General features: G+C 33.4%; 1 protein-coding gene across 13 annotated transcripts; it reads left to right on the forward strand.

Moving 5' to 3' along the window:
* Position 1: 1 nt before the first annotated feature.
* LOC106170227 (glucose dehydrogenase [FAD, quinone]) lies at positions 2-17,580 on the forward strand. Of its 13 annotated transcripts, none has more exons than XM_086998800.1 (13): positions 2-124; positions 3,896-4,030; positions 4,664-4,872; positions 5,228-5,417; positions 5,645-5,773; positions 6,109-6,230; positions 6,423-6,590; positions 6,952-7,105; positions 13,776-13,892; positions 14,101-14,258; positions 15,939-16,116; positions 16,325-16,547; positions 16,965-17,580. In XM_086998800.1, the coding sequence occupies exons 2-13, from the start codon at positions 3,901-3,903 to the stop codon at positions 17,107-17,109; spliced, it is 1,923 nt and encodes a 640-aa protein (XP_086854926.1). In that variant the 5' UTR covers positions 2-124; positions 3,896-3,900; the 3' UTR covers positions 17,110-17,580. The 13 variants fall into 13 exon arrangements, with proteins under 13 accessions (XP_086854926.1, XP_013405465.2, XP_013405467.2 ...); XM_013550011.2 differs by lacking the exon at positions 2-124 and adding an exon at positions 131-463; XM_086998801.1 differs by lacking the exon at positions 2-124 and adding an exon at positions 505-679.
* The last annotated feature ends 412 nt before the right edge of the window (positions 17,581-17,992 follow it).

The raw sequence follows: 17,992 nt of genomic DNA on the forward strand, positions 1-17,992 counted from the left end.
CGGGCTTTGTTGAGTAACCGCCCACTTCGAACTACTTGAAGCGATTTACTGGCGCCACCTACAATCATCAAGATAAGCTCGTGCAGCACCAGGCTGCTCCTCTGACTACAGCACATTGCAACAGGTGCGTTATAATAATGTTATGTTTATAGAGCTGATTGAGTCTAGATGTGATAAGCTTTGTACAGTTGAACATCGGTATGGACGTCACACATCGTCAGTGACCTGAAGGTGGGATTATCTTAAGGGATTATCTGAAGGGGAATATCTGGGCCACAAAGACGTTTTTTTCTCTCAGGATTAGAGGTCTTGCAGGAGATGTGCGCCGGAGAAATCTGACTAGCGACACAACAACAATATCATTGCGTTTTGCAACAACTGAAAGCATAGTAATCGGAGTCGACAAAAAGAAATTTACACATGCTCGGAGCTTTTGCAGTGAACAATTAAACCGCAAGTTTACGTAAGTCTGCAAAAGGTATTTTTCTATGAGTAAATGGTGTGCATTAATATCTGCTTTCAGGAGTAGGATATTTGTGTATGCCTTTGGCACTGTAGTGTATGTTTTTTCGCCGGCTGAACCATTGTAGTTCTCAACACTGGTACTAATGGAAGTACAGGTAAAAGAGACCTGCTGACTCGCCTTTTATAGGCCTACCCTGAGACTCCCAACAAAAAAGTAGGCCTACGTCCTGTACTTTATATATATATTTATATATATATATATATATATATAGAGAGAGAGAGAGAGAGAGAGAGAGAGAGATATTGATTTAATTGCTTTTAATTGGTTTTCAGTGTTTATCTTTAGATTTGAAAGATTGATGTTTTTTTAACAGTAAGCTCCATTGTTTTCTGTATTACTTTTCAGTTTGATTTTGAAATTGTGTTGACTTGAATGACTTGAATCGATGTAATATATAGGGCCGACCAAATAACTTGATTGAAGCCAAAAAGTTCAAAAGCACAGTTTACTTTATTTTAGGAAAGAGCATAATTAACTAAAAAAACTTATAAGGATGTGTTGTGACAAAATGTCGAATGGCTAATTGATATGATTCTTTTTTGTTCATAAGGACATGGAATTAAGTAATCTGCTGGTTTTGAAGGATACACACTCATTTTTTCATGTGTCTTTTATTATTAGAATTGACTCAAATTGCAGCTTTTGTATGGGGATGTTGTTAAAATCCCTGAATTTGTTGACTTTTAATGCATACATTTTATTTTTTATTTTTTCTTTCAAATGTCCATTGCAGCTACGTTTTTATCAGTCTTCAAGAGAGGTTTCATAGTATAAATTACGAGGGTTTATTAATCTGGAATAAACAAGTGATTAATTGCTGTCTGAATAGGATGGATCTTTTGTTCTTGACACTTGTCATTGTATATTAACAAACCAACTCTAAGACCAGTGGTCATTACTGACACTAATTAGGTTATCCATTGCATGGGCATAATTCTAGTTGTCTTCATTCCTGCAAATGTATTACTTATGATCTATATGAATTATAGTTGATATTCTAGTCTACTTTATCATGAACACTTGGAGAATTTATGATTCCCTGTTGTTATTATAGAAACATCTTGAGTAGTTTTCCTTCATTTGGAGACAGGTAATATGCAGGTCTGGTAAATAATAGATATCATGAGGATAGAGGTAACTGATATTTTGATTGCTTGGCTGAACTTAAAAAGAAAATTGAGGTGAGATGTTGATAGTGAACACTAACCTTTGTGAAAGCCATAGGGAGCCAATTATTGGCACGAAATGCTCAATAAATCTGATTTTTCTTTATTGTCTTATGTCAGGACTTCCTCATTTATTCCTTCACTGGAAGAACTGTACCCAACTGGGTATGTCAATTTTTTTTAGTCCTCAAATTATTTCTTTACCACCCCTCCATTGGTTTGCCTGATTTAAAGGTTTGATGGTTTTTTACTAACAGAGTCTATATGATGTAGAAATGATATGCTGGCCTTTTACACAGTTGATCAATTACAAAACTCTTTTAATTTTGATAAGAAAAGCCCCCTTTGAAAAATACTATTCATAAAATAAAGAGGGAATAAAAACAACAAAAATAAATTGGTGTGCCTAATTCAAGCAGTGGATGGAGGCTGCGATATCTATTTTCTCCCTGCCTGTTCCTGTCACCATACCAGTTGTTTGATGATAAATGTGAGAATTCTCATCTTACAGTGCTTCCTTGGGAAAACAATTTTCTGGGACAATTGATTTAAATGTCACGATTTCTTGGAAAACTCTTTTATATTGCATGCTTGCCATGATCAATCTTTTTAAATGATTTGACGCATTCCTCTGTTGTTTGCGTTTCCTTGGGCAAATTTATACTTCATTCTTGAAATAAAAAGATGTTAGTAAATAAGAAGTCATCTGAATTAAACTTGGTTTTTAAAACGGGCTATAATCAAATAGTGTTGATTGATAAATTGCCAGTTCTCTTTCATTCTTATGTTAATTTGGCTGTGTATATTGCAAATGAAAGTTTACATAATTATTAAAGTGTTTTGTTTTGGCAAATTTTGTAAACTGTATAGCTTTCACTTAAAATCTTAAATAAAATTATGAATTCAATGTTTAAATAGATCGAATTGCTGAGGTCATATCAGGGCTTGAGATAAAACTATTTTCAGGCACTTGCCATTTGAAAATCTATTTCATTGCTACTTTTCTCTCCAAAATTAATATTTTTTTAAAACTTGGGAAGGGAGATTCAGATATTGGTGGTGGAGTTAGTTGAGCCAGGCCCGTAGCCAGGGGGGGTTCGGGGGGTTTGATCTAGGTACATGAAGTTTTTATGGAAAAAGGTCCACTTTTTCAGAAAAAAAAAACCCCCTTTTGAAATTGCTGGCTATGGGCCTGTGGGCATTTATATCAACTTAGTATGAAGCTCAACTGAGTAAAGTGACCAAACCAGTCTGATGTGTAGTTATGCATATCACATCACATCACAGTAATCAACTAGTAAGGAACAGACAAAGATCCAGACAGATTGACATCTCCTGAACACCAACAGGTTCATTAGAAGTTACCTTAACAATTAACTCATACACTAGGCTGTTTAATTGTACTGACAGGGTGTAGCACTAGCACTTATTTTATATACTTGGATTGGACATCAATATTATCTTTATGGGTGAAAGATTTAATAAATTGAAGTAAATTGAATAGGTGAAAGATTACTGGAATAATTATGTAAGTTAGAATGATTGCAAGTCAGGTGACCCCTGTTACCTGTCAGTCAAAGCATAACAATAAGAACTTTCCTACCCCTACTGTAAACTATCCAGTAAAAAATTAGACAGTATCACCAAAAGTGTGATTACCTCTGCCAAGGAGGTTGTTTTCACCCCTGTTTGTTTGTTTGTCTGTCTGTCTGTCATCAACATAACTCAAAAAGTTATGGACCGATTTTGATGAAATTTTCAGGAACTGTCAGAAGTGGGCCAAGGAACAGATGATTAGTTTTTGGTGGTGATCCAGATCAATAATCAATCAATAATAAAAAATTGCTGCCTTGGCGGACCTCTGCGCTCTCAGAGTGCTTTTCTAGTTATCATTGTTCTTATAGGCAGTAGGAGATAGTTTGAAAGAAGTCCTCCTGAGACACTGAAGCAGACCAGACATACACTAGACCAGTGTAACTGAAATATTAAATTAACTATTTTTATTGTTGAACTACAGAAGAGTCCAGTTTTGCTCTATGTAACACCAATAGGTATGCCAAGGCCTGCATTGGTTCCAAGTTGCATTTTATGACTGCTTAAGACCATATATAAAATAACATACTGTAGATAGAAAATAAACCAGTATTGTTGTAATAAAAGAGAAATAGTATCTTTGCCTTGGAGATGTTCTTTTATATTACAGATGGTATGACAATGGGCTGGAAGTTCACAGGGTCAATAGTTGTGGCAGTGGTCGCTGTCTTTGTGTATTGGAAGGTGTTCTCTGGACCATCAAGAATTGTTGAAATCTTAGATGAGGAGTATGATTATATCATTGGTGAGAAGAATGCTTAGACTTACATAGCTTATAAAATATCGGTGACTGAATATGATCTCTCTCTCTCTCTCTCTCTCTCTCTCTCTCTCTCTCTCTCTCTCTCTCTCTCTCTCTCTCTCTCTCTCTCTCTGCATTTTAATTTATTAGCCATCTCCATTTTTAAAAAACAAGCTGATGTTATTTGAATTATAGTTTTCTCTTGATAGGGCTACGCTGATTTTATTTTAAGGATTTTAAGTGATTTATTGTTAGAGACCAGTTACTTTAAGATTCCCCAGCAGATTGAAAAATGTGAAATCTGTAGCTGTGTACATAAATTCAGTTGCCATTCTAAATTTATCCAAAAATCAAACAAAGGTACAAAAGCATCTTTCACTTCCTGCACAGAACTATTTGAGGGCATACCTGTGAATAAATGTGTTTATTATATATTTGGGAGAAAAGCTTTTACAGGTACACTTTCAAAAGTTTTTGTAAAGAGTAAAAAGTTTAATTTTTTTTTCTCAGCATGATCCATTTGATTCTGTTGACTTGATAAACCCAAATGTTTTTGGCTATAACTTTCAAGCTCCCTCCACAGCATTTTCCTCATCATTGTATACTTGTATATAGTAAAACCAGATTTTTTTTTAGTTGGTGCAGGATCTGCAGGCTGTGTGTTGGCCAACAGATTGTCTGAGGATTCAGATTCCAAAGTACTGCTAGTGGAAGCAGGAGGGGAGGAGAAATGGAACCTGTTGATTGACATCCCCTTGTTAACTCCAATGACACAACTCAGTGATATTGATTGGCAGTTTAAGACAGTTCCCCAGCAACATGCCTGCAAAGGAATGCATAACAATGTAAGGATGCCATGTGTTGTTTCTTTATTAGGTACAGTTGTATTTATATGTTGTAACTCAGATTACATTGGTCTTTATATTTTTTGTCACTATATGGACATGTCTTTTGTCTTTGTTTAGGAGACAGATAAGAAAAAAAATATCTCACAAGGTTATCAAAATTTCCAGAATTCGGTAATTTCTGTCTGAAGCTTGATTGAATGTTACAGAAAGGTTGCATTAATAACTATATCATACTAAAGTAGATCTGGTTTAAAAGCAGCTAACTACTCTATCTGGGTCACAGCAACAGAAAGCATAAAAATTAACATCTTAAATTTCATAATATGAAGATATTTTAATATATATTTCCAAGCAATGTCGGTGGCCAAGGGGTAAAGTCCTAGGGGGCAGCAGTTGTCTTAATTACATGATTTATATTCGTGGGAGTCGACATGACTTTGACCAATGGGCTGCCAGTGGCTGTGAAGGATGGGGCTACGATGACGTTCTTCCATATTTTATGAAATCTGAGGATAACACAAATGCAGAATATGCAAATTCAGGTGATAATGCAGAAAAAAAATTTTTTCAGTGAAAAGTTTAAAGTGCACTCTCCTAGACAAGAAATAGATAAATGAACCCACAAAAATGCTTACCTTAGACTATTTGTAATTGGTATCATATTTTAATTTTATAGGAACCAGTGCCCTGTTTGCCTAAGGTGATTTTAGATTATCTTGTTTGTGGTATAGCACAAAATTGGTAGTAACTCATATAATTTGTTTTTAAGGTTTTCACGGTAAGGGAGGCCCTCTGACAGTGTCAGATTCCAACGTAACAGAACTGACATCTTATTTTCTTGAATCTGCCAAAGAGCTCAACTACCCAGTGATAGATGTCAATGGAGAGTCACAAATAGGTAAGTGCTGGTGCAATGGTAATAGATCAATATGAACTGTGCCTTTGAAAAATACCAAATATTAGTACTAGTAGGTGTGTGGTAAAGAAGGAATAGCATGTCATTAAATTAAAAACTTTTAATTTAGACCCAAAAGTGTCAAAAGTTCAAATATTTTGAGAGTTGTATTCCAGAGTTGTAACTGCTTGCAAATTAAGGCCTTTTCCACAATTTTATCAACTAATTTACATATCATGCCATTTAACTTAACTTTTAAAACAAACAAGTTATAATTCAGCATAATTCATATATACATACTGCATATGACTGATAACCTAAAAAATTGATGTCCACAGGATTTATGCACTCCCAGGCCACTGTGAATAAGGGTGTGCGCCAAAGTACTGCTAAAGCTTTTCTACGACCAGCAATGGATAGAGAAAATCTCCACATATCCATCAAATCACATACAAAAAGGGTGAATATTCACTATCTATTTACTTTGCAAGAATGTGTGTGCATGTAAGTGTGTGTGTGTGTGTGTGTTCTCTAGGCTCAGTTATAAGTGACATGTGGATGATGGATGTCAGTTTTAGCAATGTCAGAAACTGAGGGTGCTGTATAAAACTGTCGTGAAGTGCTTTTCTTGGATATATCTTTTTATTCTCAGGTTCTGATTGAAAACAAGAAGGCAGTGGGTATAGAATTTATCAAGGATGGAACTCTCCGGAAAGTCAAAGCAAGAAAGGAAGTAATTCTGTCTGCAGGGTCAATTGGTTCACCCCACATACTGCTGCTGTCAGGTGTTGGGCCCAAAGAACATCTGAGAAAATTCCAGGTAAAAGAATTTCTACAGCTGTGGCTTAGTCTGGATAACTATCCCATCCTTTGGATTGAAGAAAGAAAATATTTTTAAGTATCAGTTGCTAGATTTGCAGTAGCAAAATTTAATTGGTTGAAAAGATTTTGCAATAAGCATGAAATAACAATACTATTATTGTTGGAAACCATGTATAATGTAATTGAATTGAACCTGCAGATATATTCAGTTCAACAAATAAGAATGAGAAAAAAAACATTACTAATCATTATTAGATCTCTCTCTCTGATCAGATGTAAATAAAGTCTACTGTATGTAGCAGTTATTATTATTATTATTACTATTATTACTATTATTATTATAAAATATTTATACACAGATCCCAGTAGAGGCTGATCTCCCAGTGGGTGAGAACCTAGAAGACCACATCATGACTGACATTGCCACGTTCCTAATTGATAAACCTCTGAGCATAACAGAGGACAAAGTGCTGTCTGTTTCTTCCTTTTTTGATTACCTGCTTTATGGTAAAGGTATGGTGTCTGAGGACAACATGTTTGTTTGTTTGTTTTTATGTGTATGTTTTGTGTTTCAAGCATTTTAAGTGCATAGCTGAGTATTGATTAAGGTCATCAGGGAGGGTTATAATTAAATTGGCTTTGCTGTATTCCTGCATTACCTGTTTATGACTGAGGTTTTCCAGCTGTCGTGTTTTGCTAAAATTTAATATCATGTTGAAGAATACAGTTATTAATTATGAAGGATATAGAAATATTTGCCATGTATCAAATTACCCAGAAAATTGAATCAGTTTCTTGCTGATAAATATCTTATTTGACAGAAAATTGAATACACCTATTTGATGTTCAACAGTGACTGTTTTTTCATAAATGTAATTATCTTAAATATGTTCTGTTGTGTAAAAATTTCCAATAAAAATGTTGTAAAATCTGCTTTAGAAAGTGTCTTATTAGATCTAATAGGATTGTTGGATTAAATTGAATTACCTACCTGTTAGATTCCTATTTGATTCCTGTTGAAAATGATTTTAGTTATGTCCATTAAAGTTGAGTCAGTTTTTTTAAGTACAAATTTTCATGGGTTCATATAGGGAATAATATTCCATTTCTTTTATAGATGACTGTAGGTTTCCTATATAATTTTTTATTGGATCCAATAGGAAATTTTTTAAATAGCTGGTGTTTCTAGATTTTGTTCTAAGTCAAATTATGGATTGACCTTAATGTATGCTTAGCTATCTCTTTAAGTTGAAGTCAATTTCTTTAATTTGTCTTAGTTATAATCATCTTTATGTTTTCATCTTTTAAATTTTTCAATTTATAATTTTTTAGTCAGTCTTCACATTTTTAAGTGTATTTGTAATACTATGTTAAACTTTCTAACATTTTGTAGTAATTTTAATTGTTATTAAAAATGATCTTTTTTATACCTCTTAATACATATATAACCTTTGATAACCATATATTATGTACACTCTGCCTAATACATTAACCTTCTTCCATGTACATGCTTACACTCTAAGGGACCATTCCCAGACTCTATCGACTAACTATGGATCGATCTATCTCCAAGGGTATTCTTGCTAAAGTGCAATCAACTTAAGCAGCTTATATGTCTGTCATGCCTATCGAAGCTGCTAGGGGGTAATTAATTATCATTCAGCAGCTGCAGTTGGCGTGCCAGACATCAAAGCTGCTTAAGCTGAAAGCAATTTAACAAGAAACCCCTTGAAGATGGATTGATCCTGTTAGATCGATCTAGATATAGGAACACAGTCTAACTTGCATGTCTGATGCTGTTGGACTAAACTTGGCATCGGTACTTACCAAAAAAAAAAAAAAAAAAACTAATAAATAAAACCAAGGCATTCTTCACCTTATCCACTTTGAGAGGTCCCAACAGAGCAAGAGGGATTTTTACTCCTTTACACAAGTTCATTTCTCCAAAAGTTCCCTCCCTAACTTGGCCATATCATGCAAAGGGCAGGGTCAGTTAAGGTGACTCTCTTACACAATAGGCTAGCTATTTAGTTGTCAATCTCTCAAAGTGCGTACAGGTCAAGATAAGTGTACCCTTCAATGTGAAAAGGGCCTTACTATACAGTTACGAAGTTATCTAATGTACACCATTCTTATGCTGTTGGCTGCAATTCCAGCTAAGGTAAACACAACTAGCTTTTGTCAAATAGTGTCACCTGAAAAAAAAAATACATCATCTCCTCCAGAGTTTAATCCACAATGTATTAAAAATCCACTTTTGGCATGGGAGTATTGGATGTCCTTAACCAACTTGATCTCTGCTGAAACATTAAATTTAATAACTACTGACACTAAGATCATTTTTGTCACAACTTTCCATCAGTCCTATTGTCTGGGTATTCAAAATAATGTAGCTGGGTATTTAAAATAACGTAACTGTAACCAACCCTTTTTTGCCTGGTTTCCAATGAAATAAACACAACAAATGATAATTAAAGATGCAGTGTATTTTTTAGTCTAAATGTTGCTGCCATAAATACCACATGAGAAACCATGAAGATGATTTAGAGCTCAAGTGCCTTCTGTTGTAGGTGTGATAGGGTCTAATGGTGTAGCAGGGAGTGGGTTTGCACCATTAAAACATGTCACTCTAGCTGGTGGCAAGAATCCTGAAGTAGAGCTATTCATGATATTAGGAACATACGGGAGCTCTGGAAAAAAAGATCTTAATCCCTTTTTTCAAGCAATGCATTTTAAACCAGAGGTACAAAGGTGTATGTTTATGGTAACACAGCATGGATGTTTTTTTTTTCCTCTGAGCAATTTGTTTGTCTACTATGCCTCTTGTTACGTCAATTAAGGCTTATTGACAGATAAGTTTCCTAACCCCCTCTCTCTGGATGCATGCTTATTACAAGGCAGCTGGAATGGAAATTGCAATTACTTTACTTGATGTAACTATGTCCCTGGTTAATAATTGCATAGTGAATGTCTTTCAGTATTAGTTGTTTTTCTATGTATGTCACCAGAATTTCTCCGAGTTGATGCTGGAATTGTTCGTTTTGCACATTTCATGTCATGCTGTTGCTTTTTAATTTGCACTTTAACATGCTGGCATGACTCAAGGTACTAAACAAAATGTCACATAGATCAGCTTGTTTATAAATAGTTTTACTGGTCTTATTTGTTGGCATTTTCTGCATTTAGCATATTTTGATGTATTTCAATCACCTTCAAAAAGAAGGCAAATGTTTGCACATCAGTTGGAAATAGTTAATCCACTAGCTATAGCCTAGGTGGTTGAGAAGTCAAGTTGCAGTGATATAAAAAAAGTCACCATTATGCTTTTGCATTCTTTTAAATGCTGTGTCTTTTCTTTCATTATTTTTTATTTATTCATTATTATTATTTTGATTTTTCCTGTACTCTAATGCTGCTATAGAAATCTGTTAATATCTGACAAACAGTGTGAAAATAGGCCTAATGAGGTTTTATACTAAAAGTATAACCTTCTGTTTTTATTGCCCTTATAAATAACAGGCTATTTTATGTGGGTGGCTTCTTGATCTATTTTTATATTTAGGATATGATCTTGAATCCATGTCTGGTTCTCCTCTTATTCAAGGGTTGTTTACCTCTATTGCCGGTGTGGATGGTCTTGCCTTTGTCCATTTAACAGAGTTATCACTCAGAGCTGTCCCTTCAACAGAGCTGATGTTTGGTGTTAGTTTAGTTGGTGCAGATAGCTATAGTAAAGGGATGTTTATAAGCCTGCTTGGTCTGCAGCAGGGGGTAATATTCTTTTTTTTTTTTTCACTTTTGCCAATTAGATGTAATATGTACTAATTGCCTCTAGTCTTTTTTTTCAAAAAGTTTTATTAAACTTCTAGATATGTATATAATACTATAATACAAAAAAATGCAAAAGAAAAAAATGCAAAATACCTAACTGAAAACCTCTTTCACACACACACACAAACTCATTTGTTAAATACATGCATGTATTAAATGTCTAACAGTATAGTGCAAAGGCATATTTCAGGCACGTATTACATATGACATTGCCATGTATAAACTTTATGCACCCATATTAGAAGCTTATTACACCTTTGCAAAAACATAAGCATCTTAATTTACAGGTCAATATTAAAAACATTGCAAAATATAAGCACACAGCTTACTTGAAATAACTGAAGCATGAAACTGTCTTGATTCTACTTAGAAACTAGTGTCTGCTGTAGATTATATTATTGGAATCATTCTGCCTTAAGACTTCATATAATCTGTACTTACTTTTTGTGGCTAAAAAGGGGCTTAGATTCTTATATTCAATATAAAGGGCACAAAACCCCTCTGAGGGTATGGTTATTAGCAGGTCTGTTACATTTAGGGTGGCATTCAACCAGTGGCATTGATGGGATTGCATTTTTGAAGAAAGCCAGACAACCTTCTGAAATAGTACCAAGTTTGCAGTTGTTTATGTTCATGGGACATGCTGGGGTGACATCTAAAACAGATGTTCCCAAATTAACAAATATGGCTAAAGAGGTAAAAATGACAATATTATAGGATTGTCCCCGAGACATATTTGTCAATACCCTATCAAAAATTACCAGATCCAATTGAATGTGAGAGTTAGGTACATTTTTTAAAACCCTGATAATAAAAAAAAGGGGGGTAGCATTTTGAAGAGGAAAAGGTAACTTGTTTGTTTTCAGACTAGTCTTGGTTTACATTTGTAAATTCTATAATCTGTTTTGGGGAGTTTATGTAGCTATCTAATAATATTTTGTGGGAACGAGGCTGTAAGTGTATGGAGACTGAAGTAACTAATTACAGGACTACTGAGTACAAGTTAATTTAATTAAATTTATTCCTATACTGGTGCATACATTTTTATGATCTTGTACACTAATTAATGCATTACACTTTATGCAAATCAGAGTAAATATGTCCATACCTTAAGTTTAACAGTTAGTATAATGTAAAGGACAATGATAAGACAACAATTGATAACATCTCCCATGTTATGACATGGTCATAATTGTTATCATTTTTATGAAGGATGTCATTATATTATATGGAGTCTCCTTGTAACTTGTAAAATTACAATATTGTTTCTTTTTCACTCCAAACCCCAAATATTTCAGGCCAAATCTGATTTAAAGAGAGTTTTATGTACAGAAAAGTCTCTCACCTAGAGTTTCATGTTTTCCTACAAGCTTCTTCAGAAACTCAGTGGAAGAGAGTCCTGAGCATGAGCATCAGGAAATGTAAATTATCTAAACTACAGCCTTGTTATTATTTTGAACCTAATTAAAACACTTGTAAAATAGGGAGTTGATTAAGGGATGTTTAAGGGGCTCAAACATACACACACAGACAAAAAAACAAAAAGGACAGAAAAACAAATTGCGAGCAAAAAATCTTGTTTTCCATATAAGCAGTTTTCTTACATTTAGGGTTACCATCAAATACTGGTCTGGAAGGAAGTGCTTTTTTTGACACAGTAAGAGAAGTTTCTGATGCAATGTCAGGAATGCAGTTACATCTTTTTGCCACTCATTTAGGGAATGATCCACATAACCTATTTGTGGACAATGCAAATTTCAGAACTGAGGTAAAAAAATAAGTTGGTATTTATTGCAGAAAGTGAGAGATTGCTGAGGAAATTTTTTCATCAGAATTGAACAGAATCATGCAATTGTGGGTGCAATCAAGATTTTATGGTAAAGGGTAATTTTGTCATAATCTCTATTTCAAGTAGACCACCCATTAAAAATCATCCATTATTAACATGATCTCAAATTTTCAAATTTAATTCATTCACTTTAACTAATTCTTATGATTGAATTTAATTTGCTTCATGAAAGAAAGAAATCATAGCTTCTAAAATTGAATGTTAAACACTGTAAGCTTAATATTTTATGTGAAATAGTAATATATGTCAAGATTTTTGAAATACGTTAATTTTTTTTCAGAACATTGTCAACAAACACAGCACATGACATGGCTATCAATTGGTACTAGTTTTTACCATTATCATGTAGCCTACCACCAAAAACAACTCTTACTCAAATACAATTAAAGGGATAAAAGCTCTTCATTTTGGCTGGAAAAGTGCTATAAAACAATACATCCTAGGGTAAACAATGATTTTCCCATACTTAACCAGTGGATAATGATCCTTCCCACATTCAAAGTTAGTTGATTTTTTAAAATGTGTTGTAGTGATAAATAATTATGGAGGGTACAGCCATCTATGAAGGTCCATGTGGTTGGATGGCAAGCACAGAATTTCAGAATAATTGTGAGAACTGCCATTGTGGTGGTAAAATGGAATTGATTATATTTCTTTGTGTTGTTTGCAATGTATTTATTGTGGAATTTTGAAAATCTTTTGAATAGTTGTTATTCCTTTAAAAATAAAAAGTCAGTTCAACGTTTTTATATGATTTTTATGTTGACTATTATTGTTAACATTATTATTACATGTGTCAAAAAGGAAAATTGCTTGATATTGCCACTTTTTTTATTTATTATTATTTTTTTTTTTTTTGGGGGGGGGGCGATGAGATTAAAAAGAAGAAATGGGTACCTCTGAAGCTAATAAACTAAGCAGGTGCCCCCTGTGCCCCCCTCCTCTGCTTTCCACTATCTTCCCTTAATGAAACATTAATGTTTTTAGAGCAGATTAATAACACTTATATTGATGCTTTGCAAAATATAACATTGTGACACTGATTTTTTTTTTTTATTTTTTATTTTAAGGCTTATATGATGGATTATTTGTAAATCAATATAACATTAAAAGTTGAAGGCTAGAAATTTGAATGTGCACAGGATTTTAAAGTAGATATGGTGTTGTTTGGTTCAATTTTGTGTTTATATTTGGAAGAGAACCCTGTACTGAGTATAAATAAGTTAATTCAATTAGATTTATTCCTGTACTGGTGCATACATTTTTATGATCTTGTACACTTATTGATGCATTATATTTTATGCAAATCAAAGTAGATATCTCTATTACTTAAAGTTCACAAATTAGCAGGAGTAAAGGACAGTGATAGACAAATGATAACATCTCCCATGTTGTGACATGAGGTCGCACTTGTTCTCATTTTTATGAAAGATTATTTGTCTCCTTGTTGCTAGTAAAATTGTAACTTTGTTTCTTTTTCACTCCAAACCTCAAATTTTTCAGGCCAAACTGAGAGTTTTATGCACAGACAGTCTCTCACATACCTTGAGTTTCATGTTTTCCTACAAGCTTCTTCAAAAACTCTGTGGAAGAGAGCCCTGTACATGAGCATAAGAAAATGTAAATTATCTAAACCACAGCCTTGTTATTATAATAATGAACCTAATTAAAACACTTGTAAAATAGAGAGTTGATAAATGGACTGTTTAAGTGTCTCAAACACACACTCACAAAAGCACTCAGGCAGACAAAAAGCAAAAAGGACAGTGAGCAAAAAATTGTGAGCAAAAAATCTTAGTTTTCATATAAGCAGTTTTCTCACATTCAGGTTTACCATCAAATTGTGGTCTGGAAGGAAGTGCTTTTTTTGACACAGTAAGAGAAGTTCCTGATGCAATGTCAGGAATGCAGTTACATCTTCTTGCATCTCATCCAGGAAATGACCCATATAACCTGTATGCGGCTAATGTAAATTTTCAAAATGAGGTAAAATTAAGTTGGTATTTATTGTAAAAATGAAAGATTACCAGTGAATTTTTTTTCATAAAAAATTGTGGGTGCAATAAAGATTTTCAGGTAAATGTTGATTTTTTTCTCTAGATCTCCATTTCAAGTAGAACATCATCTAAAAATCGATTGTTTACTTTATCCCAAATTTTCAGATAAAACATATTTACTTTTATTCACACTTCTTTGATTTAGTTTAAATGTTCCATGAAAGAAATGAATCATAGCTTAAAAATTAAATTTTGAACACTGTAATCATTGATTTAATATTTTATGTAAAATAGTAATATATGTCAGGATTTTTTAAATAAGTTGATTTTATTTCAGAACATTATTGTCAACAAACACTAACATGACATGGCTATCAATTGGTACTAGTTTTTACCATTATCATGTAGCCTACCACCAAAAACAACACTTACTCAAATACAATTAAAGTGATAACAATGCTTCATTTTGCCAGAAAAAGTGACTTACCAATGGTAAATAACATTCAGAATTAGTCAATTGTTTTTCTTTTTTCTTTAAGTATATTTTTTGTAATAATCTCTCAAGGGATCATTATGGAGGATAGCCATCTGTGTCCATGTGGTCTGATGACAAGCACAGATTTCAAAATAATTGTGATAACCGCTGTTTTAGTGATAAAATGGAATTTATATTATATATTATATAATTATGTTAGTTTTCTTTGTGTTGTTTACAATTTATTATGGAATTTTGAATCTCATATGAAGAGTTGTTATCCCTTTAAATATAAAAAGTCAGTTGAACATTTTCAAATGATTTTTATCATTAACATTATTTTTTATTTTATTATTATAAAAAGAAAGTATCCGTAGTTGGCAATGGTTGGGTTTTCATCAATCTCCCTGTGAATTTCCATTTAAAATTTTGGAAGATTTTTGTAGTTGTTGTGTGGACATTTTGTGACCAGTGCTTTATTTTGCAAGATTTTGGTGCACACCATCACTGGTGGATCTTTGATTGTGTTAATAAGGGGATATAACAAAAAAAAAAAAAAAGAAAAACCAATAGATTTTTATTTCATTTGTCAATAATTAGGAAAAAATTGGTTAATATTTTCACTTTTTCAGTGGGGGAGGGGTAAAAAGGAGGAAGTGGGTATCACTCAAGCTAACATACTAAGCAGGTGCACCCTGTACCCCCCACTCTCACACACCAAACCCACCCACAGATCCACCATTGACTTTATTTTGCTTGATTTTTAAGTTGCATTTTTAACTGTAGGTATGGTATTTGGTGTATTGTAAAAATTGGTTGGGTGTTGTTAACATGGTAATTTTGTTGTAACCATGGTCTCTGCTCTTTCCACTATCTTCCCTTAATGAAACATTAATGATTATACAGCAGGTTAATAACACTTGTGTTAATGTTTTATAAAATATAACATTGTGACAATAACTTTTTGAAACATTTTAAGGATATTATGAAGGAGTTTTTGTTATTTCAAACATTAAATTGTTAAATTGGTTAAAGTGAAAGACTAGAAATTTGAATGGTTTTCTAAAAGGAGATATGATATTGATTCAATATCATTGATATCATTGATTCAATTGTTTTTTTTTTTTTTTTTTTTTTTTTTTTTTTTAATTTTTCACAATGATAATGCATGGTTTATTTTATTGCTTTTGCCAGGTATTTGAAGCTATACATGGGGGCAGAGCTGGAATGCATGGCTTCTCTATCTTTCCCATTTTATTGCACCCTAAGAGCAGGGGAACCATACGCTTGAAGAGCACGGACCCGTTTGAACACCCAGAAATAGACCCCCACTATCTGGAACACCCTGATGATGTTAAAGTGATGGTGGAAGGTAAGACAAAAAGGGTTGAAAGATTTACTGATGTAATCCTTCCCAAAAGTCATTGATTTTTAAACATTTATTTTTATTTGTTCTTTTCTTTTTTTTTTAGGTAAACATTGTCACACTTCTTTCTGTATGGTGTCTGTATATTTGCCATGTTTGCTGTCTAATATTAAAGACATATATCTATATAATGCATCTTTGTTACTCATTGCAGCAATGAAGCTGGCTATCAAAGTAGGCAATACAACAGCATTTAAGAAGATAGGAGCCCAGTTGTCAGACAGAGTACTTCCTTCCTGTAGCCACCATAAGCCACTGTCAGATGACTACCTGGCGTGTTACATTCATCATATCACTCTGACTGTGTATCATCCTACCAGTACATGTCGTATGGGGGCACCTGCTGATGCCATGGCAGTAGTGGACCCACAGCTCAGGTAATACACTGTTCATCTCAACTAATGGCAGATTACTATAAAGCTCAAGTAGCGTGTGGCATAAAAATTTACAGTTTTGACATTTCAAAGGTCTGATTTATTTTTTGATATAGAATGTAATGAAAACTTTGCGAGAAAAACAATCACCAGAGGAATTCCACAATTTACTGCATTTGAGCAGAATTTTGTTTATTCTCATTTAAAACTTTCTAGACCATTAGGATACCAAATAAAATTCACAGACCAAGTCAAGTTACTTAGAATTGTCTGTGGCTGTGTCTCACAAAATGCTTCAGATGGGGGGAGGTTACTAGACCACACTTTTTTGAGAATAGAAAGATTGTCAAATTACATGAAAGAAAGTTATTTAAAAGTTAAGTATTTAAATTTCAACTGTGTGTTGCTATTGTTTTCCAGAGTGAAGGGTATAGCAGGACTGCGTGTGGCTGATGCCTCTATCATGCCTCATGTTGTATCAGGAAATACCAATGCCCCTACCATCATGATAGGAGAAAAAGCAGCCGATTTGATCAGGGGAAAGAAAATGGCAAACAAAAAATAAATGATTTGTTATCAACATCTGTTGTATTTTTGATACAATATGTACTTAAAAAGTTCATTCAGATATTTAAGAGAAGTTTTAAACCATATGCGACATTTTTGCTCAGTTCCGAAGAAAACCAGTGTTATTTTAAGCAAGTATTGATATGAGTCCTCCAGATGTCATGCGCATACAATCAATTTTTCAGTAACACAAAGATATGAACTGTCTTGAAGTGGAAACTTTTAAATATTATATTAGCTAATGATATAGTTTTATAATCAGAGCTGACAGTTTGATTTCATTGCTTGTTCATTTACCACCATTTTCGATACATTCCATATATGTTATTGTAATCTTTGTTACTTGAATCCATATTTTGATTTTTACTCTCAGTAAGTAGCTATTATAATTTGGTATATTTCACTCGATGCTACTTAATGGATTTTACCTCAAGCACAAAGGTTTAATAAAATATATTTGAGTACGTTTCCTAGGAGACTATTTTGATAATTTACTACAATTCACGATTTTGTCTTTGGTGTGTTCGTGCTCTTTGTTAACATTCAAGATGGCTGTCTAATATTTGCATTTATATTTGAGATATGAACTAAAGAAATTTAAAGAAAAGCAAAAAAATTCATTACACGAAATTTACTAATGATGAGTCCGCGTCAGATGGAAAAATAAGGGTCTTACATAACGTTACGTACCCACATTTATTAAAATACCTTTTTCGTTTAACCCAAGGCAACAACGCCAAAAATTCAATGACGCAAACAATCAATGCGCACACAAAAAGCCTTATTTGTTAAAGTTAAGAAAAAAACGTTCATTTCATTGTGCTCAATCAAGTGCGCAGTTTCAACAGAGCTTGCTCCGTCTTGAGACAGGGGATTGGGGA

This window comes from Lingula anatina, chromosome 1 (assembly GCF_051362555.1).
Source record: "Lingula anatina isolate TDL-2025a chromosome 1, LinAna3.0, whole genome shotgun sequence".
NCBI classification, from domain to species: Eukaryota; Metazoa; Brachiopoda; class Lingulata; order Lingulida; family Lingulidae; genus Lingula; species Lingula anatina.

Excerpts from the sequence above, each read along its gene's own strand:
- LOC106170227 (XM_086998800.1), top strand. The coding sequence starts at position 3,901 with ATGACAATGGGCTGGAAGTTCACAGGGTCAATAGTTGTGGCAGTGGTC. Across the intron at positions 7,106-13,775 it reads TTACCTGCTTTATGGTAAAG|GCCAAACTGAGAGTTTTATG; the intron begins GTATGGTGTCTG and ends CAAATTTTTCAG. Across the intron at positions 16,117-16,324 it reads TGTTAAAGTGATGGTGGAAG|CAATGAAGCTGGCTATCAAA; the intron begins GTAAGACAAAAA and ends TACTCATTGCAG.